The following is a 26539-nucleotide window of genomic DNA, read 5'->3' as shown; positions in this document are numbered from 1 at the left end:
CCGCTGAAGGACGCCGTGACGTCGTCGCACACGGGCGGAGCCGGGGAGCACTTTGACCAACCTTACGTCCTGCACCTGTGGCCCTCCTTCCTGCTGCGCAACCTGCTTCCCTACCCCCATCACCTACAGACTGCACAGGTACACTAACCCCATCACCTACAGACTGCAGGTACACTAACCCCATCACCTACAGACTGCAGGTACACTAACCCCATCACCTACAGACTGCAGGTACACTAACCCCATCACCTACAGACTGCAGGTACACTAACCCCATCACCTACAGACTGCAGGTACACTAACCCCATCACCTACAGACTGCAGGTACACTAACCCCATCACCTACAGACTGCAGGTACACTAACCCCATCACCTACAGACTGCAGGTACACTAACCCCATCACCTACAGACTGCAGGTACACTAACCCCATCACCTACAGACTGCAGGTACACTAACCCCATCACCTACAGACTGCAGGTACACTAACCCCATCACCTACAGACTGCAGGTACACTAACCCCATCACCTACAGACTGCAGTGTACACTAACCCCATCACCTACAGACTAACCCCATCACCTACAGACTGCAGGTACACTAACCCCATCACCTACAGACTAACCCCATCACCTACAGACTGCAGGTACACTAACCCCATCACCTACAGACTAACCCCATCACCTACAGACTGCAGGTACACTAACCCCATCACCTACAGACTAACCCCATCACCTACAGACTAACCCCATCACCTACAGACTACAGGTACACTAACCTAACTCTCCGTTGATTGGCCAACAGGACAGCGGAGACTCCGCCTCCACCCTGAGCGAGGGCCACTCCGCCCAGCTCCACACGGCCGTCATCAACCAGTCCAGCCTGGAGCTCCGCCTCCTGGATTACCTCTCCCAGGATTGGTCGGCCGAGTACAGTCTCCACAGCAACCAGGAAGAGATCACCTTCCTCGTGTTCCGCTCGCTTCACATGGAGGAGTATCACTCCGGGCAGGACGCCGAGGGAGAGGACAGGAAGAGGGCGGAGCTAGACATTGCGGTTCACGTCAAGTACGAGGCCGGCCAGGCAGTGGTCGCCATCCACTCTCCTTATTGGATGGTGAACAAGACAGGCAGGCTGCTGCAGTACAAGGCTGACGACATCCATCGCAAACACCCGCTGGACTATGACATGCCCCTGCTGTTCTCCTTCAAGCCGCACAACTTCCTGCAGAACAACAAGGTAGGCCGATTGGGCGGAGCCTCGAGAGGATTATGGGAAACGGACGTTGTACCTTCTTCAGTGTCTGAACTCTTCATAGGTGGAGTATCACATCTGCTTGCCCAGCGTTTATAACCCTAACCCCTCTCTCTCTCTAACCACTCTCTTGCTCTTTAACTTTCCTTCTCTCATTCAATCTTTCTGCCTCGCTCTCTCTCTCTCTCTCTGTCCCTCTCTCTCTCTCTCTCCCCCCTCTCTCTCTCTCCACCCCCCCATCTCTCTCTCTCTCTGTGTCCCTCTTTCTCTCTGTCTTTGTCTGTCTCTCTCTCTATCTGTCCTGCCAGGTGCGTCTGATGATCTCAGACAGCGACCTGTCGGACGACTTCTCCTTGGATACCGTCGGGAGCTACGGCGACGTGAAGTGCAAGGGCAGGGTGAAAGACTACCTGGTGAGTATCTCTCAGAGGGTGAGGAGTAGAACCAGTCCTCTGGTCATCCATAAAGCTCTGCATCACATGATGTCACTCAATCAGTCTGAATATGTGATTGGCTCGTAAAGACGCAGCGTCATCGACGGTAACTGTGATTGGTCCGTTTTCCAGGTGGGCGTGAAGATCGACGCGAGCAGCTTCAGTTTGACCCGCCTCGTGACCTTTGTGCCGTTCTACATGCTGGTGAACAGAACCAAGCTCACCATCCTGGTCAGCGAGGAGGGGCCAGGAGAACTGGACCGAGGCCAAGCCGGAACAGGTTAGATCCCTGGGGGGCTGGAACGTGAACCCTGGAGGTAGACATGACTCACAAGATGTTGTTTCTGACGCTCAGCTCTCTCCTTCTACACCCTTCTCTGTCACCTCTCTCTCCTTCTCCCTCTCTCTCTCCTTCTCCCTCTCTCTCCTTCTCTCTCTCTCTCTCTCTCTCTCTCTCTCTCTCATCTCTCTCTCTCTCTCCTCCCTCTCTCCTTCACCCTCTCTCTCTCTCTCCCTCTCTCTCTCCTCTCTCTCTCTCTCTCTCTCTCTCTCTCTCTCTCTCTCTCTCTCTCCTCTCTCTCTCTCTCTCTCTCTCTCTCTCTCTCTCTCTCTCTCTCTCCTTCTCCCTCTCTCTCTCCTTCTCCCTCTCTCTCTCCTTCTCACTCTCTCTCTCCTTCTCACCTCTCTCTCCTCTCTCGCTCCAGTTTGCCATCCCGTTCTGGCCAGAGAAACACGCCAAGAAGCTGAAGGTGAAGGTAGACGGCTCTCAGTCGGCCCACCAAACCATCGACTTCACCCACCCCGAAAACTGCCTACTTCTGCACCTGGACAACACTGTGAGTGACACACTGTACACACACACACACACAGAGATACACACACACATAGACAAAATCCCTGTTATGTTTTTGTCTGGTCCAGCTGGGCGGGATCATCGTGGACGTGAACCTCACGGAACACTCGGCCGTGATCCGTTTCTCTGACTACCATGACGGTGCCGCGCCCTTCCTCATCATCAACCACACCAAGGACATGACGCTGGAGTTCTACCAGAGGTGAGGGGGGTCAGGGGTCGGGAGTGTAGGGATCCCTCCACCACTCTCCGTCTGTGGGAGGAATATCTAGTCAGGGTTTGAGTGTTTATATAGTTCAGTGTTTGTATTATATAGTGTATAAATGTCATGTTTGTTTTGTCCACATATTCATGTCTCTCATCTTTCAACAGATGTTTGTGTCTGAGGTTCACTTCCTGTTTGTTCAGTTGTTGTTGACGGAGCGTGGTTGTTGTTGATGTTGTTTGTTTGTGTTTGTGGGGGTAGCGGCAGGAGGGACTCCTCAGTGTGGGTGGCCCATGATCTTCTGGACCTCTCCTTCTCTGAGCAGGAGGACGAGACCAGGTCAGGTTGAGATAGACCCGGACCTGGCCCTCGACCCAGGCCTGGCCCTAGACCTGGGTTTGATTGAGCACAGTAGTGCCAAACTAGAGATTCCTTTTTTACTTCCTAGTTGTAGTTTTGGCTGTTGCTGATTGGCTGATTGAATGGGATCCAGCCACTGGTATAGGACATCCGCTTCCTGTATTTGAACGTGACGTGTTCACATCTGTGGTTCTTTTTACCTTCCTGCTACTTGGAGATCTCTGACCTCAGTGACATTTACCCTTTGACCTTCTGTATTTCCAGGTTCACTTCCTGCTTCCTGGTTGTAGTCCTTTGTAGTTCTGGCTGCTGGTGATTGAATGGGACTTCTGGGATATCTTCTCTTTTTCCCCTTTGTTGATCTCTTCTTTAACAAAATATTGACTAAGATTATCATTGTTGTGTTTTGCAGGATACTGGATTGTAAAACTTTTAACGTTGATTTTTCAAACTTTTTACTGCTATAGTGACATCAGACTTCTGTCGGACTGCCAGCTTGTTGATCTAATCAAAGACTTCTTGTGGCTCTGTTGACTCTGATGGGGTGTACTTGGTTACTTTAGTAACCTGTGTGTGTGTGTGTGTGTGATGATGGCTTGGCTGTTTCCAGGGTGCTGCAACTTCTTGACCATAACATAATGGTTTTCAACCCTCACCTATCTTGTTAATAGTTCATGTTTATTACATGTACTAACTTTGTGTGTGTGTGTGTGTCCCAGCTCCCAGAAGGAGAGGGACTCGCTGGAGCCAGGCAGGGCTGTGTACTACACCTGGGCGGAGCCCACAGGCTCCAGGCAGCTCAAGTGGACCTGTGGCTCCTACAGCGGAGAGCTGAAGAGTGAGGAGGTGAGAGGAGGGGAGGAGAGACGTCAGGAGAGACGTCAGGAGAGACGTCAGGAGAGACGTCAGGAGAGACGTCAGGAGAGACGTCAGGAGAGACGTCAGGAGAGACGTCAGGAGAGACGTCAGGAGAGACGTCAGGAGAGACGTCAGGGGTGTCCTAGAGGAAGAGAGAGAGAAAGAGAGAGAGAGAGAGGGTGAAGAAGAGAGGGAGGAGAGAGAGAGAGGATATCATTATTAACTGTGGGGATTATATTTTGATTTTCAGTACTATTTTACAGTCTAAAAATAATATTTACATAGTCTATGTCAGAAGCTTGTCTTTCCCTTACAATCATCCGACACCTGTTCCAGCACGCTCCGAAATGTAAACATCTCCATGAAACCCGTGTTCTCGTAGGACCAGCGTGTGGACGTGAACAAAGAGGGCAACCTCTTCTTCATCTCCTTCTACGAGGGCCTCCAGAGGGTGGCGCTGTTCACCCAGGAGCGCCGGGTCTACAGGCAGCTGTGTGAGAGCGAGAAGGCAGAGATGGCCACACAGGAAGTCATCCTCTCCCTCCAGAATGTGGGTGTGTCCCTGGTCAACAACAGCAGCAGCCAGGAAGTGTCTTTCATCGGCATCACCAGGTACACACACACACACACACATGCTCACACATATACCACACACACGGACAAATACCTGCATACACACACACGCACACACACTCCAGCCCAGCCCAGAACATAGTTCTCTCCTGTGTTCAGCTCTGACGTGGTATGGGAGTGCAAACCAAAGAAGAAATCTCGCTGGAAAACCTTGAACGTGAAGGACACTGAGATGCTGGAGAAGCTGTTCAGGGAGTACGTAGAGAGCGGACCTGTGGACAACCTGATACAGGACCTGGACAACAACTTCCAGGTCAGGGGTCAACATCCTGCTCCTTTCTTAAATAAGGAAACCTCTGGAACACGTAGCACGCAAGTTCTAGACGTTGAGATATCTCTTCAGTCAATCACTTTTAGGCCACATATAGGCCAGAGTGTTAACTTAAAACAATAACAAGTTTGTTTATCAGTAGCTTGAGTCTTGGTGTTGCTTTAGATCAAAGACTATGACCCTCGCGACCCCTCTCGACCTCTGACCTGTGTGTGCCCCCAGGTGTCCCTGACTCCTAACGGGCTGGACATGAGGATGCTGCAGCCGTACGACTCCCCGCTCAGGAGGAACTACCTGCCGGGCGTCAAGGTGGAGTACAGCATGTCGGCCCACCAGAGCGCCTACCGGGTCCAGATCAACCGCATACAGGTAACCCTAACCATCTCATTACACCATAACCCTGCCACATACAGGTAACCCTAACCATCTCATTACACCATAACCCTGCCACATACAGGTAACCCTAACCATCTCATTACACCATAACCCTGCCACATACAGGTAACCCTAACCCTGACACATACAGGTCAGAACCCCTTCACTAAACTCTAGAACCCTAGACCTTTCCCATCTCGATCTGAACCCCCCTCCCCTCTCTCTGTAGAACAGTCCAGCTCCTATATGCAGATGTATTCATGGGGTTGCTGTTCCACAGATCCAGAATCAGCTGCCAGGAGCCATTTTCCCCTATGTGTTCTACCCGGTCAAGCTGCCCAAGTCTGTCACCATGGACTCAGGTCAGTCCCTGGCTGGAGGTGACGACCCTGCCTGGAGGGGTGTGATGGATGAGGGCTTGTGTCGGATGAGTGTTGTGACAGGATGGATGAGTGATGTGACAGGATGGATGAGTGATGTTTCTCTGTCTCGTCTCCAGAGCCCAAACCGCTGACTGACATCAGCATCATCACCAGGGCTGCCGGACACTCCGACATCTCACGCATCAAGTCAGTTACACAGCCTTCACAGTCAATGTCTCTCTACCCCCTCACCCTCTCTATCTATCTATCTCTCTCTCTTTCTCTCTCTACCCCCTCACCCTCTCTCTAACCCTCTCTCACTCTCCCACCCCCCCATCCCCCTCTCTCATCCTCTTAACTTCCTCTCCCCAGGTATTTCAAGGTTCTGATCCAGGAGATGGACCTGAAGCTGGACCTGGGGTTCCTGTACGCCATCTTGGATCTCTTCACCCCAGAGAACGCCAGCGTGATGACATCAGAGCAGGAGGTAACGTCTAACTCTGACCCTCTCTCTCTCTCTAACTCTGACCCTCTGACCCTCTCTCTCTCCCTTTCTCTCTCTCTCTCTCCCTCTGACCCTCTCTCTCTCCCTCTGTGGATCAAGTTATGACTCACCGTATCTCACCAGTGTAAACCCAGTATCCTGGATACTTAGAGTCCTGATCCCCTTCCTGTGTGTGTGTGTGTGTGTGTGTGTTAGGTGGAGCTGTTTGAGAAGGATATAGAGTACCTGAAGACAGAGCTGAACCATGTGTCTGCGACTGACACCTCCCCCATCAGCCTCTACGAATACTTCCACATCTCTCCCATCAAGGTCTGCTCCGTGTGTGTGTGTGTGTGTGTGTGTGTCACATCTCACCCATCAAGGTCTGCTCCGTGTGTGTGTGTGTGTCTGTGCGTCAGGAGTCAAATGGCTGAGCGGTTAGGAAATTGGGCTATTAATCAGAAGGTTGCTGGTTCGATTCTCGGCCGTGCAAAATGACGTTGTGTCCTTGGGCAAGGCACTTCACCCTACTTGCCTTGGGAAAATGTCCCCCTGGATAAGAGGGTCTGCTAAATGTCTGTGTGTGTGTGTGTGTGTCTGTGTGTGTGTGTGTCTGTGTGTGTGTGTGTGTGTCTGTGTGTGTGTGTGTGTGTGTGTGTTGCAGCTGCACCTGAGCTTCTCCCTGAGTTCTGGAGGGGAGGATGGGAACAAGGAGAAGAGAGAGACTGAGGTCATCCCGGTCCAGTCTCTCAACCTGCTGCTGAAGAGCATCGGAGCCACGCTCACAGACGTCCAGGATGTGGTCTTCAAGTAGGCACACACACATAAACACAACAGATATGCACTCACACACACACAGTACATTAACACTATATACAGCATTTGTTTGTCTCTCATTCATGAGTGAAACATTGAGGCCTCCTTACTTCCTGTTCCTGACTTCCTGTTCCTAACTTCCTCTTCGTCCCAGACTGGCCTTCTTCGAGTTGACCTTCCAGTTCCGCACCCACCAGCAACTGCAGTGGGAGGTCATCAGACACTACTCCAAACAGGTACCTTTCCTGGGGTCACGGGTTGGTGTTTCTAAGTTTCTAACTATTTATTTTACTATTTATTTTATTTTGGTATGTGTCGTGTTGGTTGTTAGTTTTAGTTGTTCACACTGAGTGTGAAGGTTAGCTAGCTAGATATCCAGCCATGCTGTTACAGCGCAGGACAGATGCAGTAGGCTATTGAAGGACGCAGCCTATGAGGTTTATCCGAGTCATGATTGTTATTAGTTAGGGTTAGGGTGAGTTGAAATCTCAAAAAAAAAGAAGAAACGTTTCCTGTTGCAAATAATGGTTTGACTAACCTCAGACTTCAGCATCACAGGATGTTAAACACATGGCGGTCTTCTGACTCAGCATGTTTTAAAATCTGTGTGTGTGTGTGTGTGTCTCCAGGCCATCAAGCAGATGTACGTGCTGGTGCTGGGGCTGGACGTCCTGGGGAACCCGTTCGGCCTGATCAGGGGGCTGTCCGAGGGCGTGGAGGCCTTCTTCTACGAGCCCTACCAGGTAGGCTGGCCCTGTCCCTGCCCCACCCCTGGCCCGCCCCTGGCCCGCCCATGTCCCCTGCCCTCCAGTGTGTGTTAGTAACCTGTGTGTTGGGGTTTCCCAGGGAGCTATCCAGGGGCCAGAGGAGTTTGTGGAAGGAATGGCCCTCGGAGTGAAGGCGCTGGTAGGAGGGGCTGTTGGTAAGGAATTCCCCCCCCCTCTCTCTCTCTCTCTCTCTCTCGCTCTCTCTTCCCTTTCTCTCTTTTTCTCTTTTTTTCCTCATTCTTCCTCTTTCTTCCTCTCTTTCTCTTCTCTGTCTTCTTCTGAGTCACTCGCTGTCTCTCTGCCCTCCTCCCATAACCCATTCTGTTCACTCACTCCTCCTCCTGCTCAATCCTCTCTCTCTGCCCCACCTCCTCCTCCCTCCATCCCCTCTCCCAGGGGGCATAGCGGGCGCCGCCTCCAGGATCACGGGCGCCATGGCGAAGGGCGTGGCTGCCATCACGATGGACGAGGAGTACCAGCAGAAGAGACGAGAGGCCATGAACAAGCAGCCCAGCGGCCTGAGAGAGGGCCTGACCCGGGGGGGCAAGGGGCTGGTCTCTGTGAGTCCACCAGCCTCTTAGACCAGTGGTTCTCAATCCTGGTCCTCGGGACCCCCTGCATGAATGGTCGTTATCCAAGCCTGATAACGACCATTCATTTGAATCAGGTGTCTTGGAGCAGGGAAACATCTAAAACATGCAGGGCAGGGGGTCCCGAGGACCAGGATGGAGAACCACTGTCTTATCCCACTTTAACCAGCCTCTTAACCAGTTTAACCAGTCCTGTCAACCAGTCTCATCAAATCACTTAAACCAGTCCAGTTAAATGTATTAATTAGAACCTTCGCTTGAGGGAGATTCTGCCCAGGAGTGCTGAAGCAGTGTCTGTTTGTAAGAAATGAATCTGACTGAGTCTTTTGACTGAGTCTTTTGACTGAGTCTTTTGACTGAGTCTTTTGACTGAGTCTGTTGACTGAGTCTGTTGACTGAGTCTGTTGACTGAGTCAGTTGAATCAGAGTCAGTTGAATCAGAGTCAGTTGACTGAATCTGAATGTGTTGTGTGTGTGGCAGGGCTTTGTGAGTGGGATCACAGGGATCGTCACCAAGCCCATCAAAGGTACAGCTGCTCCTCTCTGCTCTGCATGCCAGCCCGGCTACACACTGACTCCACACACACTTCAGCTGATAGAGGGCTTTTTAGGTTCCTGATGGTGTGCGGGCTTGTGGTGTGTGTGGGTGTGTCAGGTGGCTGAGCGGTGAGGGTATCGGGCTAGTAATCTGAAGATTGCCAGTTTGATTCCCGGCCGTGCCAAATGACGTTGTGTCCTTGGGCAGTCGCTCTGGATAAGAGCGTCTGCCAAATGACTAAATGTAAATGTATGTATGGTATGTGTGTGTGCGTGCGTGTGTGTTCCCAGGGGCCCAGAAGGAGGGGGCTGTGGGCTTCTTTAAGGGCGTAGGGAAGGGGCTTGTGGGGGCCGTGGCTCGCCCCACCGGAGGCATCATAGACATGGCCAGCAGCACCTTCCAGGGCATCAAGAGGTGTGTGTTTTCATCTCTCCATGTATCTGCTCTGAATGTGTGTTCATCAGACTGTGTGTGTGTGTGTGTTTGTAACTCTGAGGTGTGTTGGTTTTCTACTCCAGGGCGGCAGAGACGTCGCAGGATGTGGAGTCCCTACGCCCGCCTCGCTTCATCCACGAAGACGGGGTCATACGACCATATAAGGAAATAGAGGGCATCGGCAGCCAGATGCTACAGGTGAGATGATTGGATCCCGGATCTAGCCCCTCCCCCTCACCCCTGAGAGGACACACCTTCTCTCCCCTCCTTCCTCCACACCCACCCATATAGCTGCAGTACCTGGAGGTGGTCGTTCTAGATGTGTGTTCTAGGTGTGTGTTCTAGGTGTGTGTTCTAGGTGTGTGTTCCAGATGTGTATTCCAGGTGTGTATTCTAGGTGTGTGTTCCAGATGTGTGTTCCAGGTGTGTGTTCTAGGTGTGTGTTCCAGGTGTGTGTTCCAGGTGTGTGTTCAAGGTTCTCCTGGCTCTCTTAAGGAGCGGTCTGTCTGGTTCTGACGTTCTCTCTGCTCCCCCTCCTTCCTCCTCTGGACTGACAGTCCTGGCTTCAGACCCAGATGGAGGACATTTTCCCCCTGTCCAAATGCTAGCATTTCTACCACAGTACGTAGAGTATGCTAAGCTAAGCTAGCCACCAGGTAGTTTGTCTTCTCTCGTTGTCCTAGAGCTACAGTGTGGTTGTAGTGGCTCCTACAGGGTTAAAGGTATCTCTGCTGATGTGGACTAGTGGGTGTGGCCTGTAGACCCTGAGAGGTGTGGCTAGAGCTGGATACAGGAAGTGGGTGTGTTTGTGTCTGACAGTGAGTGTGTGTATTGTTTTCGTTCCCTGTGATCGTGTCTAAAGGCGGTGACCATCCTCGGGTGTGTGTCGGTAGATTACATCCTGAGTTTGTGTTCATGCAAAGAGCTGTTCTGTTAGCTTCAGTAGAACCAGAGTAGAACCACAGTAGAACCACAGTAGAACCAGAATAGAACCACAGTAGATGAACCAGACAGGTGGGTGGAGCCCAGCGCTGGGGACATCTGTCCTGACGCCCTGCTGTCTTCTCTCTCCTGTCTGCAGAGGAGCCGGGCCTACACTGAGTGGAGTAGGACTGCCCATGATGATGAGGATGAGGATGAAGGAGGCTAGAGAGGAAGCTAGTGGTGTGGCTTTGGGTGTCGTCTTCTGGCTGCATGTGTGTGTGTGCGTGTGTGTCCAGTGTTGTGTTGCTGGGGTTACACAGCGCTGGAACAGATTGTTATCTGTAAAACAAATAACTAGCCAACAGCGATGTTTGACCTGGCAGTTTGTAAGGAAGAACTACAATTGTAAAATGTGTGTTGGAATTATCATATTTATATTATATTTCTTTACTGACGTTTACCATCAGCTGTCATACACGTAGACAGTTCCTTCCTTCCCATGATGCACTTTTCATCATCTCTGTGGTTAGGAGAACACAGTCAGTCAAAACCAGGCTGGATTAGAGTTTTCCTTCATTGTTCTTTTTGTCTCCTTCATTCCTCAAGAGATCCACACTATCACTGTCAAATGACCTGCATGTTCTCTCAATAAAGTTCCATTTTCAAAACAATCTGTCCTTCCTCTTCATCCCTGCCTCTTCATCCGATACGCCATCATCCCACACGCCATCATCCCATGCACCTCCACCCCATACACAGTCATTACATCATCCCAAGCAACAACATCATCCCAGGCACACTCATCCCTCACACCTGCTCCACCCTCATCCTCCACTCTCCCTTGACAATCTGATGAGGGGAGACTGGAATTACTGTGTTGTTGTTATTTTTTAGACAGTTGACGAAACTGTGGGTCTGTCTCGTGCTAGTCACGTGAATCATTTATAGTGATTCATTGAATCACGTGAATCATTTATAGTGATTCATTGAATCACGTGAATCGTTCATAGTTTCTATGGCGACGTTGCGAACAGACGGTAGGTTTTGCCCCCGCTGTTCACTGCCAGACGTAGAGCAGACATGCACGGGACCAGTCTTTTTACACAAACGACCGTCGTTTGTGTTTAGCTTGACTCACCCTCTCCCCCCTTGTCTTCCTCAGAAAATTGAGAACGGGCGCTTTGCCAGGTATCGGTATTTCGCCCACGCGAAGATCAACGACTCGGACTTCCTGATGATCACAAAGAGGTACGCACTAAGGGTGACCGATTTGATTAGCAAAAACAAATTTCCCCAAAACTCTCGTCTTCAGATTTCCTATTGAGAAGGCTTCAAGGTCAGGTGAAGTAATTGTCTGGACATTTTCACTGTGGCTCTGTCTGTGGATGGTCTTACTCTCTTGTCTCTCCCCCTTCTCACTCTCTCTCTCTCTCCCCCTCTCCTGGCCCCTCCGTCCTCTCCCCCTTCTCTCTCTCCCCCTCACTCTCTCTCTCCCCCTCAACTGCCCCCCCCCCGTCCCCCTCGTCTTCTCTCCCTTCTCTCTCTCCACCTCACTATCTCCCCCTCACTCTCTCCCCCTCACTCCTGCCCCCCGTCCCCCTCGTTCTCTCTCCATTCTCTCTCTCCACCTCACTCTCTCTCCCCCTCACTCTCTCCCTCCCCCTCTCCTGCCCCCCCTCGTCCTCCCCCCCTTCTCTCTCTCTACACCTCATTCTCTCTCCCCCTCTCCTGCCTTCCCCCCGTCCTCTCCCCCTTCTCTCCCCCTCACTCTCTCCCTCCCCCTCTCCTGCCCCTCCCCTCCTCCAGGGGGGTCTTCTTCGTGACCAGGGGCACGTTCGGCCAGCTCACCTGTGAGTGGCAGTACCTCTTCGACGAGTTCACCAAGGAGCCAATGATCGTGGAGGGGCGGAGACTTCGCATCGAGGCCAAGGTAAAGCCCGCCTCCCTCTGCTCTCATAACCCGTTGCCACGGACACAGTGACGTAGTGACCAACCCACGGATTCTGAATGCACAGCTGTGCAGACGTGTTTTGCCGAGCTGAAGGGGTGAAACCTCACTCCTCGGTAACAGTACCGACGACCTGCGCCATCCAATTGCTAGCTTCTCAGGGGTGCAGCTTGAAAATAAGTATTTAGGGAAGGTGGTCGTTTGGGCGTGTGAGTCAGAGGACCCTGGTTCGACCCCTGGAGTTGAGGGAGGATGCAGTACTGACGAGCGACATGTTGACTCCAGTGACACACATGTAACTTCACTGGAATTATGTTGTTTAACTCTTAAATACTGTGGCTCCAGATATGGATTTTATCATCACTGGAACTCCCATGTCTAGATCTGGGTGTGTTTCTGGGCCTTACTGACAGTATTTGTATGCATTAAGGAAATTCCCCTTTTCAGACAGAATATTTGCATGTTCTCTGCCTCTTCACAAGCACTCTTTCTCTCTCACTCACACACACACACACACACACACACGTAAACACACAAACAAACATACACACATGCACACACACTCTTCTCCTGTTGACTGTTTCTCTTTCACAGGAGAGAGTAAAATCAGTGTTTCATGCCAAAGAGTTTGGGAAGATCATCAACTTCAAGACTCCTGATATTGCCAAGGTAAGTTCCTCCCAGATCCCTCCTGACCCATCACCACACATCTCAGTGTACTGAGTGTATTTCTAATGTGTGTGTGTGTGTGTGTGTGTGTGTTTCCAGTGGGTTCTTTGCAAACTCGAGGACGCCAGAGAGAGTTTGCCCAAATACTGACAGCTCAGCCTGAACACTACAAGAAGGGATCAACGCACAGTAATGCTGACACACACACACACACACACACACACATACTGCTCCTGTGTGTCAGTGCCTTTTCCCCCTGCATGATGTACAGTAATGCACCAGTGACTGGTTGTACAAACGACTATAGTTCTGCCATAGACTGTTAGTGCGTGTTTGTGTGCGCGTGTGTGTGTGTGTGTTGTGGATTAAGGGAATAGGGTGTGCCTGTATCATTATACTTACTGTAAGGGAACAAGTAATCATGTGCTCCACTAATGCATAAATCTGTAGTCTTAACACACACGCACACACACACCCAGAACGGCACTTACCGGCGGTCAAGTTACTGGCTTCTTTTAAATGGAAACGTGTGGTGGAACAGCCTGACCTCTCTCTCACAGGCCGGTTTGTTTCACCGGGAAGGTGACCCTCACCCCCCCTCCATCCTCTACTCCCTGTGTTTTTCACATCCTCCTGCGACACAAGACTGTTCCGTGACGAAGAGTAGCATGCTATTTTTCTATGCGTCTAATCCCATCTACAGGTTGCAACTCCTTCGCGTGTGCGTGTGTATATTTAATAGTCTTTGATTATGCATCTGGTACTGAGCAGGTTGGGTCAGGTTTACATGGTTTCACACTACGGCTATGCAACGTCAGCTAAGACAAAGAGTTGTCTTACGGAAGGAAAAGGAATATATAATGTGATTGTTATAAGCCGTGCTTTTATTTCATGTGCTGGTTCTAATGGTTACCTGTGTTTTGGATGCACTGCAACTACTGTTAATAGCACTGCCAGAGGAGTTTTGTTGTTTGTCTGTTTATTTCGGCTTGTTTTTAATTAAATAAAATATCTGTATTTCTCATGATTCTTTGTCTGTTTGTGTGCATGGCGTAGATAAATAGGTCTGGGGTAGAAAAACGCTGTCGTCTTCAGGTTGTCTATCATCAAACACACAGCACGGCATCAATAACTACTCTTGTTTTATTTAAATGCAATATAAATACATTTTATTTTCCATTACTGCTATAAAAAGACATGTTTCATTAGCAACACATTCACTTGGACTGAGAGCAAGCCTGATTGTCGTCATTCTGTCACCGACAGACACAAGGCGCTTCATGTAATCATATTTACGTGCTTCAAATGGGACAGGAGGACTGACACAGATGGGAGGGCAGTAAGGTGCACAGGTTTGGGTTTGACCCACTGGTACTATGTGTCACAGGCAGAGGAAAAAGGCGTTAGAAATGCCACACCACACATCCCCACGGCATGGCGCAGGGCGGGGCTAGGCTGGCTGTGCTCAGGGCCAGACAGCACAGAGGAAATGCCGGATGCTTTTGACAGTTTGGGGGGGATTACATTTATTCACCCACACCTCTCTACGTTTACCATTATCTGTCTGTTCTCCAACCATCTCTAAAGAATGATAAGCACACTTAGAAACCCTCATTTCTTCAAAGTACAACCATGTCTGTCTATACTAAGCACACAGTTTGATAAATAGTGTGATGTCCATTTCAACAAATGTAGACATGAAATGTATACCTCACTGACAAAATGTAAACTTTGGCTTTCCTACCTTTACAAGCACAGGAGCCTTCCATCTCCTAAATATACAGAAACTTCTACAGAAATTCTTTTTTTCGCCCGAAATGTTGTAACCTGAACCTACTTGAGGAAGTAGCAGCAGGCTTCATAAGGCCTGAGTCAAATGCTGGATTGGAAACTCTTTGTGGTGTGATTTGTGCAAGCCCAAAGTTGCGCTGGTTCTGGTCAGCTGGCTTCGATGGACTTGGTGATAAATAAATCAAGCTCACCCCAAGTATTTCACAGTAGTTGCAAATAGTATTTGGCCCAGGTCTGATCTAAACCACACCCAGCTCTTTGGCCAGACACGTAATTAGAATAAGACTGAATATTACTGACATTGCATCTCTACGGTCTGACAGTTGGTGGCGCTAGACCAGGTTGAACTCTCTGAGGTTGTGTCGCAGGATGGTGTCCTTGACGGCGACGAACACGAAGCGGATGTTCTCGGTGTCCGTGGCGCAGGTGAAGTGGGAGTACACCGTCTTCTCCCTGTCTGGGTTCTGGTCCTGGTACATCTTCAGGATGAACTCTCTGGCCGTCTTGGGGTCGCTTCGAGGCCCTGGGAGACAGAAGGAGATGGTTGTTGTGCTTGTGCATGCTTGTGTATATACTGGTGCACGTGTGTGTGTACAATCGTGTATTTTCAGGTAACATGCGTGTGTGTGTGTGAGTCTGTGTGTATCAGAGCGCACCTGTGTACTCGGAGAAGTAGTTGGCCAGGTGGGAGTACACGATCTTCTCCTCCAGGATGTCTGTCTTGTTGAGGAACAGGATGACGGAGGACCTCTGGAACCAGGGGTAGGAGATGATGGTCTTAAACAACGCTTTGCTCTCTTCCATGCGGTTCTGAGGGACAGAGGGCGAGAGAGGATGACAGGGTGGAGAGAGAGGGAGGAGACCTCGCCCTGATCCTGGTCTTCTGATTGGCTCACCTCGTTGTCACACTCGGCCAGGACCTGGTCGTACTCGCTGAGGGCCACCAGGAAAATGATGGAGGTGACGTTCTCGAAGCAGTGGATCCACTTCCTCCTCTCCGACCTCTGACCCCCCACGTCCACCATCCTGCCAGGAAACACACAGGAATTACGTTAAATCTGGAGATTAAATCTAGAGGGGTGCTTCTCGGAGAACGGCCTAATCTGACCAACCGAACAAGCTGAGAGTCGTACAAGCCACCTGAGAGCTCCTCACCTGAAGATGACGTTGTCCATGTCGAAGGGGTACTCGATGATGCCAGTGGTGGGCACTCTGACCCTGAGGATGTCCTGCTGTGTGGGCAGGTAGGTGGGCCCCGCGATGCGGTCCAGTTCAGTCAGGTAGCTGAGACAGGTGAGGGTGGAGGAGGGGGGGGGGGGTTTAGGGCAGAGCTCTCTGCTCTGCTCCTGAAGATCTACCTTTTGCTCCAACCCCAGTCATAACTTACCCTGATTCAACACATCAACTAGCAAATTATTCAAATCGAGTTAGGTGCTGGATTAGTGTTGGAAAGGAAACCTACAGGAAGGTATCTCTCCAAGGTCGGAGACTCCTGGGTTAGGTAGACTAGTCCTGGACTTGTGTAGGCGTGTAGGAGTGGCGTAGTTGAAGAGCTAGGGCCTGTTACGTGATGTGTACTCACTATTTGGCCGAGTCAGACAGCTGGTACTCCCGGCGGCGGTCGTAGGCTTCCTTGAGGCCGGAGTCTCCCCACAGGCTCCTCACCGCCTCCACCTTCCCCGGCTCCAGCTCCACCACCTGGTCCACCTCCACCTCACTGAGCAGCGCGGCATGGCTCTGTGCACAAACACACACATTGATATACACACAGACGTACATTTATACACACGGTTCACTGGGTAGCCTTAAAGATGCTGAAAGTATCCCGTCAGTAGACACGTGGTTAGGCTCTTAGTTGGACGGGGCCAGGGAGGGGAGGGGCACCTGGTTCTGGGGGCTGGAGTAGGGGATGTTGAGGGTCTCCATGGCTCTGATCATGGCCTGCATGGCTGTGAAGATGTTCTGGTAGACCAGCTTGGTGAAGCCTCTCTTGTCCTCGTCCGTGTAGCCCGATCCGTGGATGATCCTCATCTGCTTGATGAAGGTGCTCTTCCCACTCTCCCCCGTACCTGGGAGGAGAGGGAGGGAGGGAGGGAGGGGGAGATGGAGGGGGAGGAGAGGGAGGGAGGGGGAGGGGGAGAGAAATGAGAGGATGACACAAGGAGAAGAGGAATGGAAGTCAGGGAACGTGTAATGTAAATGTAATGTAATGGAAGGCAGAGAGGAGAGGGAATGGGAGAGGGGAGGGAACGGGAGAGTGACTATACAAAGCATGTAATGTGTGTGTTTATAATGTAAAGTAGTGGTTACTGACACCATCCCAACACTAACCCAGTGCTGTCTGTTAACATTTTTACCTTTGTTTATATTGGTGTGCGTGTGTGTCTGTGTGGGTTTCTAACCCGATATGTAAATCTTGGCACACTGGGTCAGTTACATGCATGCAGTCAGCCAGAAGCAGAACGGAGGGATAAAGATTGAAGCAGTTAAGCCGTGAGAGAGGCAGAGAGAGGAGAGAGAGGCAGAGAGGAAGTGAGAAAGAAGGAGTGAGAAAGAGTGAGCAAGAGGGTTGAGAGTGTGTGAGAGAGGGGGGATGGAGTGAGAGAGAGAGAGAGAGAGAGAGAGAGAGAGAGAGAGAGAGAGAGAGAGAGAGAGAGAGAGAGAGAGAGAGAGAGAGAGAGAGAGAGAGAGAGAGCAAAGGGGGGTTAGAGAGAGAGAGAGCTATGGGGTAAAGAGGTCAAGATCTTTGGGAGTGTTTAAATAGAGCCTGAGCGGGATATCAGTCTCTCTCTTCTGTAAACTGTTTAGCTGTTTAGAGATGTCTCTGTCAGGGAGTCAAGAAGAAGTTCATTCCTGGTAGCAAGCAGCCTACTGTGTCTAGATCCACTCTATCCAGAGTACAGTCACAGCTTCTCACTGAGAGTTAGGGCGGGTCTAGATCCACTCTACCCAGAGTACAGCTTCAGCTACTCTAGATTACATCTAGAACTACAAAAATGTGTTTTTGTGTGTGTGTGTGCGTCTAGGTGTGAGTGCATTCAAAACATAAAAATTAAGTTGTGCGAAAACTGTATTTGCTGACATGGTAAATTGTCGAGTCAAATACACACATATATTTAAAAAAAGAGCATTAGCACATTTAATTTGAATGCATTTGACTTCCAAACCTCAGGATGTTAATACGTGACAGAGATCTCTCATCTGTATGTCCAGCAACCTTCACACGGAGGACGCACCATGATGGCCAATCAGATGGCTAGAAAACTCTGGCGTGAAACTGGAACTGTCCAATCATAGAGGACATTCCTAATTTGGGGCACATGAGCCACTCAGACAAATTTATTTCCCTTTTTTGACTATTACACTTACTTTGTCTCTCTCTTAGTCTCTTAATTTCCTATGTGTGTGTGTGCGCGTGAGTGTGTGTGTCCAGCCCAGTGTGTTTAGAGGCTGATGGTCTGTAGACTGTTAGAGCACCGTGTTTGTTAAGACACATTTATATCCCCCTCAGCCAACGCCATCAGACACACACTCTCTCTGCACGCATCACACACACACCCACTGCACACATTCCTCTCCTGCGCTGGATCTCCTTCACACACGGCGCCAGCACAGAACATTTGCTAGGCAAATGTGTGTGTTTATGTGTGTGTGTGTGTGTGTGTGTTTACGACTGTTCTTACATGCTGTTCTTACATGCTGCAATAATAATGCTATCTAGTTTCTAGTGTAGTCTGAGCAGTTATGCTGCGTGTGGTTGGAGCCATGGGTAACTGACCCTATGTTGTCTGGTTGGCTGGGCAGTTTACTGGCAGCTAATTGGATGACTGGCAGCTAACAGGCCAATTAGCATAAAACCCCTAGACTGAGGGTTACCACAGACACACACCTACACACACACACACACACACACCTACCTGCACACACACACACACCTGCACACATATACATACATTTACATTTAGCAGACGCTCTTATCCAGAGCGACTTACAGTAAGTACAGGGACATTCCCCCCAAGGGAAGCAGGGGGAAGTGCCTTGCCCAAGGACACAACGTCATTTTGCACGGCTGGGAATCAAACCGGCAACCTTCTGATTAATAGTCCGATTCCCTAACCGCTCAGCCATCTGACTCTTGCACACACCTTCACATAAACACACCTTCACACACACCTGCACACACACACACCTACACACACAAACCTGCACACACACACCTGCACGCGTATACACACTTGCACACACATCTGCACACACCTTCACAAAAACACACCTTCACATACACAGGCTTAACACTATAGCTGGAACCCACAAACGTTTCAGCCCACTCAGGCATAGGCCACAGGTCACACAAACCCAGTGAGATCAAGCTTCGAAAGTTTCCCTTATGGAAATCTTTACTTCGGAGAGCAAGACCCTTAACGCTTCACCGAAAAAATCACGTCATCGGGATACCACCTATTGTTGTCATAGCGATACCTGATGCAGCTAAGCCAATAGCCTCCTGACCGTGATGGTGGTGACTTCCTGGTTTGACCTTCAAAGCCAGCTCTCCTCCGCCTCGCGGGAGTCTGCAGGCAAGCAAACTGTTTCTAACGAAGCCCCGAGAGCCCGGCAGCCTCTGCGGAATCCAACATCTCGCTCTCTCTTTCTCTCTCCCTCTTCAGTGGTCAAAATACTTAATTGGCTTGTTAAAAGAATCAGCCTGTCTTGCTTGTTTGTTACTTTTTGGGGGGTACATGGTTGCTTTTAGCTAGCTACATTTCCCTGGAAGCCCTTGTTGCAGGATTAACAAAATGATTAATGTTGACGGTTTACTTTAAAAAATATATATTATAATATCTGGCTATTATTCACTTTTATTATGTATTATTTTGTTAAGTGTCATTATCAAGGGCTGTCCTAAGGCTCATTCAAACCCAAGACAACCCAAAACAGTTTAAGAGCGCAACCGAAGCCAATAACAAGCAAACTAAAGATGCCATGACAGGGCTGTGTGTGGTGTGGCTGTATTACACTTTAATTTCGGAACTTATTCCCTAGCCTAACACATTTTTCTACACACGTGCATTCAACCCACGTGCTTTAAGATTCATACAATCTCTAGTATGATTTTCGAATACTTTTTCGCACTTTCTCACAAATACACTACTTATGTCTCACCACAACTTCCCCGTTTGCCCAAAATACATGCATTAGAATCACTACCTATAACTAACAAACAAGTTATTTACGTGTCGGTAACCTACTAATAAGTCATAAAGGGAGAATATTTCCTATGTGTAGGTATACATTTTCTTGTGTGTTTAGTGGTCTCTTCGGGGAGCGATGTCCAGGCAAAACTGATGTAATACAGGCGAGGTTATTTGCATTGTGTTTGCATTGGCCGCCCGGGGCAGACTAGCTGTGAGGACGAACAGAGCCCAGCCGGTACAGTTCTAGCTTACCAGACACACAGCATTCACTTGTTCTTATCTTTATAAACACCGTTTCCTTTATAAACACCGATGAACCTTTATCAATATCTTGCTGTGCACCCCCGCACCCCTTAAGGCATCTGTCTAATCAGTCAAAGTGTATGTCCTACTGGTGGATAAGGCAAGAGACAAAACATACAACATGAAGGAAACGTTAGGGGACTTTTGGCATACGCGGGCCATATGTGCCCAGCCTTAGATGGCGTGCGCCATCGATGAGTACAGAAATGGCGCGAAGAGGGAAAGAAGAACTAATGTGAAAGAGAGATTGAGAAACGAATGCGTTTCATGACCCATGACTATATATCTTGCTAAAGCAGGACTTAATCCAAGGGATGGTTATTATTCAAAACTGTAGCCTAGTTTAAGCAAGCGGAACCAACTCTTTTGGGAATGACACTTAACAGTTAACTCAAATGATACAGAAGGAATATAAATAATTCTCACATAACGTGTGAACCAAATATTATTTTCTAAATGGACACTGACATAGCGAGAGCTAACGGCTTCCCTCCCCACCTCGTTTCCCACCTGCCGGAGGTATGTCCACAGGTGCACCGACGCTCGCTCACCTAACAGCAGCAGTTTCAACTCTCTGCGCGAGTCCCTCTTGTCCCGTCGAAGTTGCCTTTCAATCTCTTGGTTGATTCGGTTCCTCTCCTTCTCCGCCGCCGACATGCAGCAGCCAGCCATCTTCACCGACGAATTCACGCACGTTGTCCAAAGTCGCCACAGGCAGGTACAAGATGAAGCAGGGGACACGAATGTCGCACGGCAAAGCCAACTGGTCTTTGCCCAAAAGTCTATTTACTTCCGTTCGGATAGCGCATTGCGCACATTAAAACGGTTCGTCTAGTGTATGTCAGCTCCCCAGTTCGAAAAGTTACGTTTTTCACGATAAAACCGGTGCCAAGCTTTTCTCGTTGCCAAGGTTAAGATATGTCGGTGAGTTGAGATGACCGTTGTGTTCTGTGGATGTTAGTGAGCTTTTGGTTTACAGGTCAAGATTTGGCTCTGCTCTCATGAGCTTAAAAACCTCCTGAAGTTGACCCGTCTCTCCAAGCACATCCCCGAAGGCGGGGCGCAAGGGAGCGCGCTCTCTGGTAGCCCATCACACAATTAACGATTCAGTATTATTCAAATATCTTATTCATGCACAGTGAGACATTACTGTTGGGGATTAAAATGTCTAATGTAGGCTACTTTTTTAGGAAGCATTGATCAATTTCAGTTAGTTTAGAATGAGTAGCGCTGTCTTCAGTATAAATTGTTAATCCCCCCGTTGTGTCCAATGTTGATATAGGAATACACCCGTGCCACCATCGTAACCTTTGAGTGTCAATATCCAGCATGACCAGTTCATATATACTGTAGCTTTTAATAGTCTGTGCATAGGTATGTCTACGTACACACGCACACACACAATAGTGTTTGCATTATGTAAAGGTACCATTATTCTTGAAATGTTCCACAACGGAACATGTATTACAATTGCATCTTCTCCTACTCAATTGTTCTAGTATTCTAATATTGAGGATCTTATGAACAGTATCAAACACACACACACTCCTCATCCCCCAAGCTCATACCCACCAGCTATGCCCCAAAAGTACTCATAAAGAGAGAAAGTGAGTTGCAGCTCAAACAAAAAGGCAATATATACATGTGAACGTCACTTTTTATGTAATAGTTCATAAATAGATCTGAAGAAACACAGTACATTCTCACACAAAACAAACAAAACAAACGCTCAACACTTCTGCCCATGTACCTTCCTCACTGGATCTCAAAAGGTTGTCTTGAGTTCAGAGCCATGTCTGTGTGTGTGTGTGTGTCCAGTTGGCTGGACACACACCCTGCCCACTAACCCATATCACCCCCCCCCCCTTTCTCTCTACCCTACCAACACTGTTTAAGGAAATGGTTTTAACTGGAACCAGAAAAGGGTTCTTCCACACAAAGACAACCTATTCTGTGAACGATTGTTTGAAGGCAGCACCCTTGATTTCTAAAGGTGTAGCTAAGACACTGGAGGGCTGTGAGGAGAAGGTGGAGGAGGTGGAACATTAAGGGGCAGTACAGGCTGCTCCACCCAGGAATCTGGGTTCTTAGCCCGGCTCATCCTGTCCTCCTGTTCACCAGGATCCTTCTATAGACACGTTCCAATACTGCCCTGAGAAGCATGGGAGGGGGAGAGGGAGGGAGGGGGAGGGAGGGGAGAGGGAACGAGAGTGAGGAAAGATATAGGGAGAGAACAGGATAGGGGGTGGGATAGGTGAGAGGGAGAGAGGGAAGAGAGAAAGGGAAAATAGGGAGAGGGAGAGAGAGGGGGGGAAGGAGAGAAAGATAGAGCGATCGAGAGAGAGAAGACAGAGAGACCTACATGACAAGAGTTCTATTCCTGAAACCAGTTTTACAAGTAGCTCTGGAGTTTGCAAGTTTTTTGTTGTTCAAAATTAAGTAAACAAAACTACTTGAAGTACTGGCATCGCATAAAATCACTCTTCTCACTGCAGTTCTGAAGGTGAAGTTTGTGTTTGTGTTGAGTAATGAACAGGCAGAAAATTACATTCTGCTCTTAAAAAGTAAAAATAAAAATGTAAATAAAATTTCTTCTTTTCAAAAATTAATTATCCATTAAACATACAATTACATAGATACATATTTTCAATACCGCACATTCAGTCTGCCAAAAGGTTTATGATTACATAGCCAAGATGGATACTGCCATATATATATACAGTATATATATATATATATGTATAGAGAGAGATGTATGTACAGTGATTATAGCATTCATAATTGCACTATGCCTCAATAAAATGTATATTACAGGCTTATATTTAAGGGCATTGTTACAAAATATATATATACTCAAAAGAAATAAGGAGGGGCCAGAGGCAATCAGACAACAGGGCTTACTTTGGTACAAATTGACTCCGCCCCCTCGTGGGGGAACAGGCCAGTTATCAACTAGAACAGTCAGATAGCCGGGCTGTGATTGGACAATCAAAAGACACAGCTGGAATGTGACTGGACAGTCTGTAGGTATGGGGCAGGGCCATGATTGAACAGTCCAAGCACTCTGATTGGCTGTGGTATAGCTCAGTCCAAGAATCAAGAAGAGACTATGATCGCCTCCCCCTTGCCACACGACTGTAATCTGATTGGCTCATCAGTGGTCAGGTGATTCAGGACAAAACAACAAGAGCTCTTTCGCCTGAAGATGTTTACTTCTTCCCAGCCCAAGGAATGTCATATACTGATCAACATCACTACAAACTGTTTTATATTGTTTATACATTCCCGACCCAGACCTGTGTAGCAGCGCCCTCACTGTCACCATGTGCACAGCTGTGTCACTATCAGTCTGGCACTAGGACCCAGCTGGTTTGGCAATGAGAGGCGGGCTCTCAGCCCAGCCAGGTTTGGCATTGAACTGAGAAAACCAGAAGAGAACCTTAACCTGTTCAATACTCAAGACCAGGGGTCTCCCACCTTGCTCCTGGAGAGATACCTGCCTGAAGGTTTTCCCTCCAACACTAATCTAGAACACCTGATTCTAATAATTACCTGGTGGTTCAGGTAACTTGTGTTGAATCAGGTTAGTTATAAGTGTGGTTGGAGCAGAAAGCCACAGGCAGGTAGTTCTCCAGGAACAGGGTTGGAGATCCCTGACCTAGACACACAGATGGCGTTTTTTCTCTCATGTGGCACATGTGAAGTTATCAATACTGTCTGACAGCTTCTGCCCTCCAGGACTTACCAGGATCACCCACAACCCCTGACCCTTGACCTCAGGGCTCACTTCCTCCTCTCACACAGGCAGGTAGGGACCCACTTAATTTCACGTATACACTCGAATGTTGGATCGTGGTACCAAAGTGGATGTACAAATGAATCGATATCAAATAATTTAAAAATCACAGTATACACAAGTCCTTCGGAGGCAACTGATACGTTAATTAGAGATCCTGATGTAATTTCCTGCGAGACAGGAAGTTAAGCGCCGCGGCGTGGCGAGGAATGACTAAGAGGAGGTGGGCAGATCAGAAACATAAAAAAGGATGGAGGACGGGGGGGGGGCAGGTACTACTTGCCTTCAAGCCCAGAGAGGTAAGAACACAAAATCTCAAGTGCTCTGTTTCACTTTGAAGCAGGAAACTTTACAACGCCTGGCCTCAACCACTCTCCAGCAGCCTGCGCCCTCTGGCCCCCTCCCCAAACACCTTCTCTTAAATAGACGTTTACAGGCGACCCCCTGGAGAGCTGGGTCAGCCACAGCAAATAAATTAGAATTACGCAACCATTCTGTGTTTCTTTGAGTGTTTTTTTTTTTTTTTTTCATTGATTAGAATGTCCCCCTCCCCTCCCAGACTAGACCAGGTTGTACCCCCTCCTCTCCTCCTCAGACCAGGTTGTACCCCCTCCTCTCCTCCTCAGACCAGGTTGTACCCCCTCCTCTCCTCCTCAGACCAGGTTGTACTCTTTCAGGTTGAGCTGCAGGATGGTGTCCTTGACGGCGGCGAACACGAAGCGGATGTTCTCGGTGTCCGTGGCGCAGGTGAAGTGGGAGTAGATGATCTTGTCGCTGTCTGGGTTCAGGTCCACGAACATCTTCAGGATGAACTCCCTGCCAGCTTGGGCGTCTCGCTGGGGGCCTGGGGGGGGGGGGGTGGGGTTAGTCTCTCTTTCTCTACTCCTCTCTCTCGCTCTCTGTCACACACATTAACAAAGAAGTGTTTGTACTCGAATATAGGTCTGCTAAGGGTCCAACAATACTACAACCTTCATACCCCATCCACACACTCACTGTGTCTCTCTCTCACTCAGACACACTCTCTCACTCTCTCTCACACACACACACACACACACACACTGTCTCTCTCTCACTCAGACACACACACTCTCTCTCTCCCTCTCTCTCTCTCTCTCACTCACTCAGACACTCTCTCACACACACACACACACACACACTGTGTCTCTCTCTGTCAGTCACACACACACACAGTTGGTTCCAGTGTGTGTGAGGCGAGGGTGGCTTCTCACCGTCGTACTCAGGAAGTAATCCACCAGGTGGGAGTACATGATCTTCTCCTCCAGGAGGTCCTTCTTGTTGAGGAACAGGATCACAGACGAGTTCTGGAACCAGGGGTAGGTGATTATGGTCCTGAACAGGGCCTTGCTCTCCTCCATCCGGTTCTGAGAGAGAGAGAGAGAGAGAGAGAGAGAGAGAGAGAGAGAGAGAGGGAGAGGGAGAGGGAGAGGGAGAGGGAGAGGGAGAGGGAGAGGGAGAGGGAGAGGGAGAGAGGGAGAGGGAGAGGGAGAGGGAGAGAGGGAGAGGGAGAGAGAGAGAGAGAGAGAGAGAGAGAGAGAGAGAGAGAGAGAGAGAGAGAGAGAGAGAGAGAGAGAGAGAGAGAGAGAGAGAGAGAGAGGGAGAGGAGAGAGGGAGAGGGAGAGGGAGAGGGAGAGGGAGAGGGAGAGGGAGAGAGGGAGAGGGAGAGGGAGAGGAGAGAGGAGGAGAGGGAGAGGGAGAGGGAGAGGGAGAGAGGGAGAGGGAGAGGGGAGAGAGAGAGAGAGAGAGAGAGAGAGAGAGAGAGAGAGAGAGAGAGAGAGAGAGAGAGAGAGAGAGAGAGAGAGAGAGAGAGAGAGAGAGAGAGAGAGAGAGCAGAGACAGAGAGGAATAAAGAAACAGAGGAACAGAAAGAGAGAGAGAAGCTCAGTTAATTGATTAATTTGACTGTACCACTCATTGACGGCACATTTTAATAAACGTTTGAAGTACCGAGGGGAGAGGCAGGATGTTGTGCAGCTGGGTGGAATATTTCCAATGTAACCACACACAAACACACACACACACACAGAAAAAAGATGCCAACCAGAGGAACAGGGTAGTCTAGTCTATCAGATGTTGTCACTTAACATCCATCTGACTGGTCTCTTACAGAGAGTGTGTGTGAGCGTGTGTGTGTGAGTCAGCCACTTCTCTTCACAGAAACAGGCGGTGGAAAACTCCACAGTGCATGCTGGGAAACGTGTACACACAGATGGCGTGTCTCCTCAGAAGTGGCACTCGTATCGAGCTGTATTCAAAACAGCTGGTCATTTACAACTGCTTTCCAAGGGAAAGAGCCGGCGGGGCCAACAGGCGAGGAGGTCGAAGGCTGATTTCCATTGTTTTCAATCAGGACGCGCCTTTCACCTTCAGACTAACACAACAATGTTACCTCACCTTTGAATGGGCTCTCACGGACACATGCACGTGTGCGCACACACACACTCACTCTAGGCGTCTTCAGGTTGACTTCCCAAGGTGTGGAGGGTTTCATGTGTGATGGGGGTGTGTGTATGTATATGTGTGTATGTGTGTGTTACCTCTGCTAGGTCTTTGAGTGTAGAGTGTGAGCTGTGTGTTTCCTTCAGAGAGTGGTGGTACGTTGGGGTCCAGAGGTCGGAGAGGGAGGAAGTGATCCACTGCTTCGAGAACGTCACCTCCA

General features: G+C 49.3%; 3 protein-coding genes across 3 annotated transcripts in view; 1 reads left to right on the top strand and 2 right to left on the bottom strand.

The window, feature by feature from the left end:
- The window catches only part of vps13a (vacuolar protein sorting 13 homolog A), a 32777-nt gene extending 18976 nt beyond the window's left edge, over positions 1 to 13801 (top strand). The window contains 28 exon segments of the mRNA XM_062454057.1: positions 1 to 138; positions 803 to 1237; positions 1561 to 1665; positions 1819 to 1929; positions 1931 to 1966; positions 2391 to 2522; positions 2608 to 2741; positions 3006 to 3083; positions 3824 to 3950; positions 4345 to 4574; positions 4695 to 4848; positions 5089 to 5235; positions 5522 to 5603; positions 5741 to 5810; positions 5976 to 6090; positions 6304 to 6417; positions 6752 to 6897; positions 7058 to 7139; positions 7533 to 7646; positions 7750 to 7825; positions 8067 to 8230; positions 8742 to 8787; positions 9089 to 9212; positions 9317 to 9431; positions 11320 to 11405; positions 11964 to 12087; positions 12700 to 12774; positions 12874 to 13801. Coding sequence (XP_062310041.1) covers positions 1 to 138; positions 803 to 1237; positions 1561 to 1665; positions 1819 to 1929; positions 1931 to 1966; positions 2391 to 2522; positions 2608 to 2741; positions 3006 to 3083; positions 3824 to 3950; positions 4345 to 4574; positions 4695 to 4848; positions 5089 to 5235; positions 5522 to 5603; positions 5741 to 5810; positions 5976 to 6090; positions 6304 to 6417; positions 6752 to 6897; positions 7058 to 7139; positions 7533 to 7646; positions 7750 to 7825; positions 8067 to 8230; positions 8742 to 8787; positions 9089 to 9212; positions 9317 to 9431; positions 11320 to 11405; positions 11964 to 12087; positions 12700 to 12774; positions 12874 to 12924 — 3411 coding nt within the window. The 3' untranslated portion in view covers positions 12925 to 13801.
- Positions 13802 to 13909: 108 nt separating this feature from the next.
- Positions 13910 to 21950, bottom strand: LOC134015424 (guanine nucleotide-binding protein subunit alpha-14-like). The gene is made up of 7 exons (XM_062454937.1): positions 20615 to 21950; positions 16450 to 16634; positions 16148 to 16302; positions 15721 to 15849; positions 15462 to 15591; positions 15222 to 15375; positions 13910 to 15088 (listed from the first exon to the last, which is right to left on the bottom strand). The coding sequence occupies exons 1-7, from the start codon at positions 20733 to 20735 to the stop codon at positions 14898 to 14900; spliced, it is 1065 nt and encodes a 354-aa protein (XP_062310921.1). The 5' UTR covers positions 20736 to 21950; the 3' UTR covers positions 13910 to 14897.
- A 2499-nt stretch (positions 21951 to 24449) lies between these two features.
- LOC134015423 (guanine nucleotide-binding protein G(q) subunit alpha-like) overlaps positions 24450 to 26539 on the bottom strand; it is a 9875-nt gene continuing 7785 nt past the window's right edge. The window contains 3 exon segments of the mRNA XM_062454936.1: positions 24450 to 24703; positions 25092 to 25106; positions 25109 to 25244. Of these exon segments, the coding sequence (XP_062310920.1) occupies positions 24513 to 24703; positions 25092 to 25106; positions 25109 to 25244 (342 nt within the window). The 3' untranslated portion in view covers positions 24450 to 24512.

This window comes from Osmerus eperlanus, chromosome 28 (assembly GCF_963692335.1).
Source record: "Osmerus eperlanus chromosome 28, fOsmEpe2.1, whole genome shotgun sequence".
Lineage (NCBI taxonomy): Eukaryota > Metazoa > Chordata > Actinopteri > Osmeriformes > Osmeridae > Osmerus > Osmerus eperlanus.
The sequence above is the reverse complement of the archived record's forward strand: the minus strand, read 5'-3'. Positions and strand labels throughout refer to the sequence as shown.

Excerpts from the sequence above, each read along its gene's own strand:
- LOC134015424 (XM_062454937.1), bottom strand. The coding sequence starts at position 20,735 with ATGGCTGGCTGCTGCATGTCGGCGGCGGAGAAGGAGAGGAACCGAATC. Across the intron at positions 15,850-16,147 it reads CTGTCTGACTCGGCCAAATA|CTACCTGACTGAACTGGACC; the intron begins GTGAGTACACAT and ends CACCTGTCTCAG. Across the intron at positions 15,592-15,720 it reads ATGGACAACGTCATCTTCAG|GATGGTGGACGTGGGGGGTC; the intron begins GTGAGGAGCTCT and ends GTTTCCTGGCAG.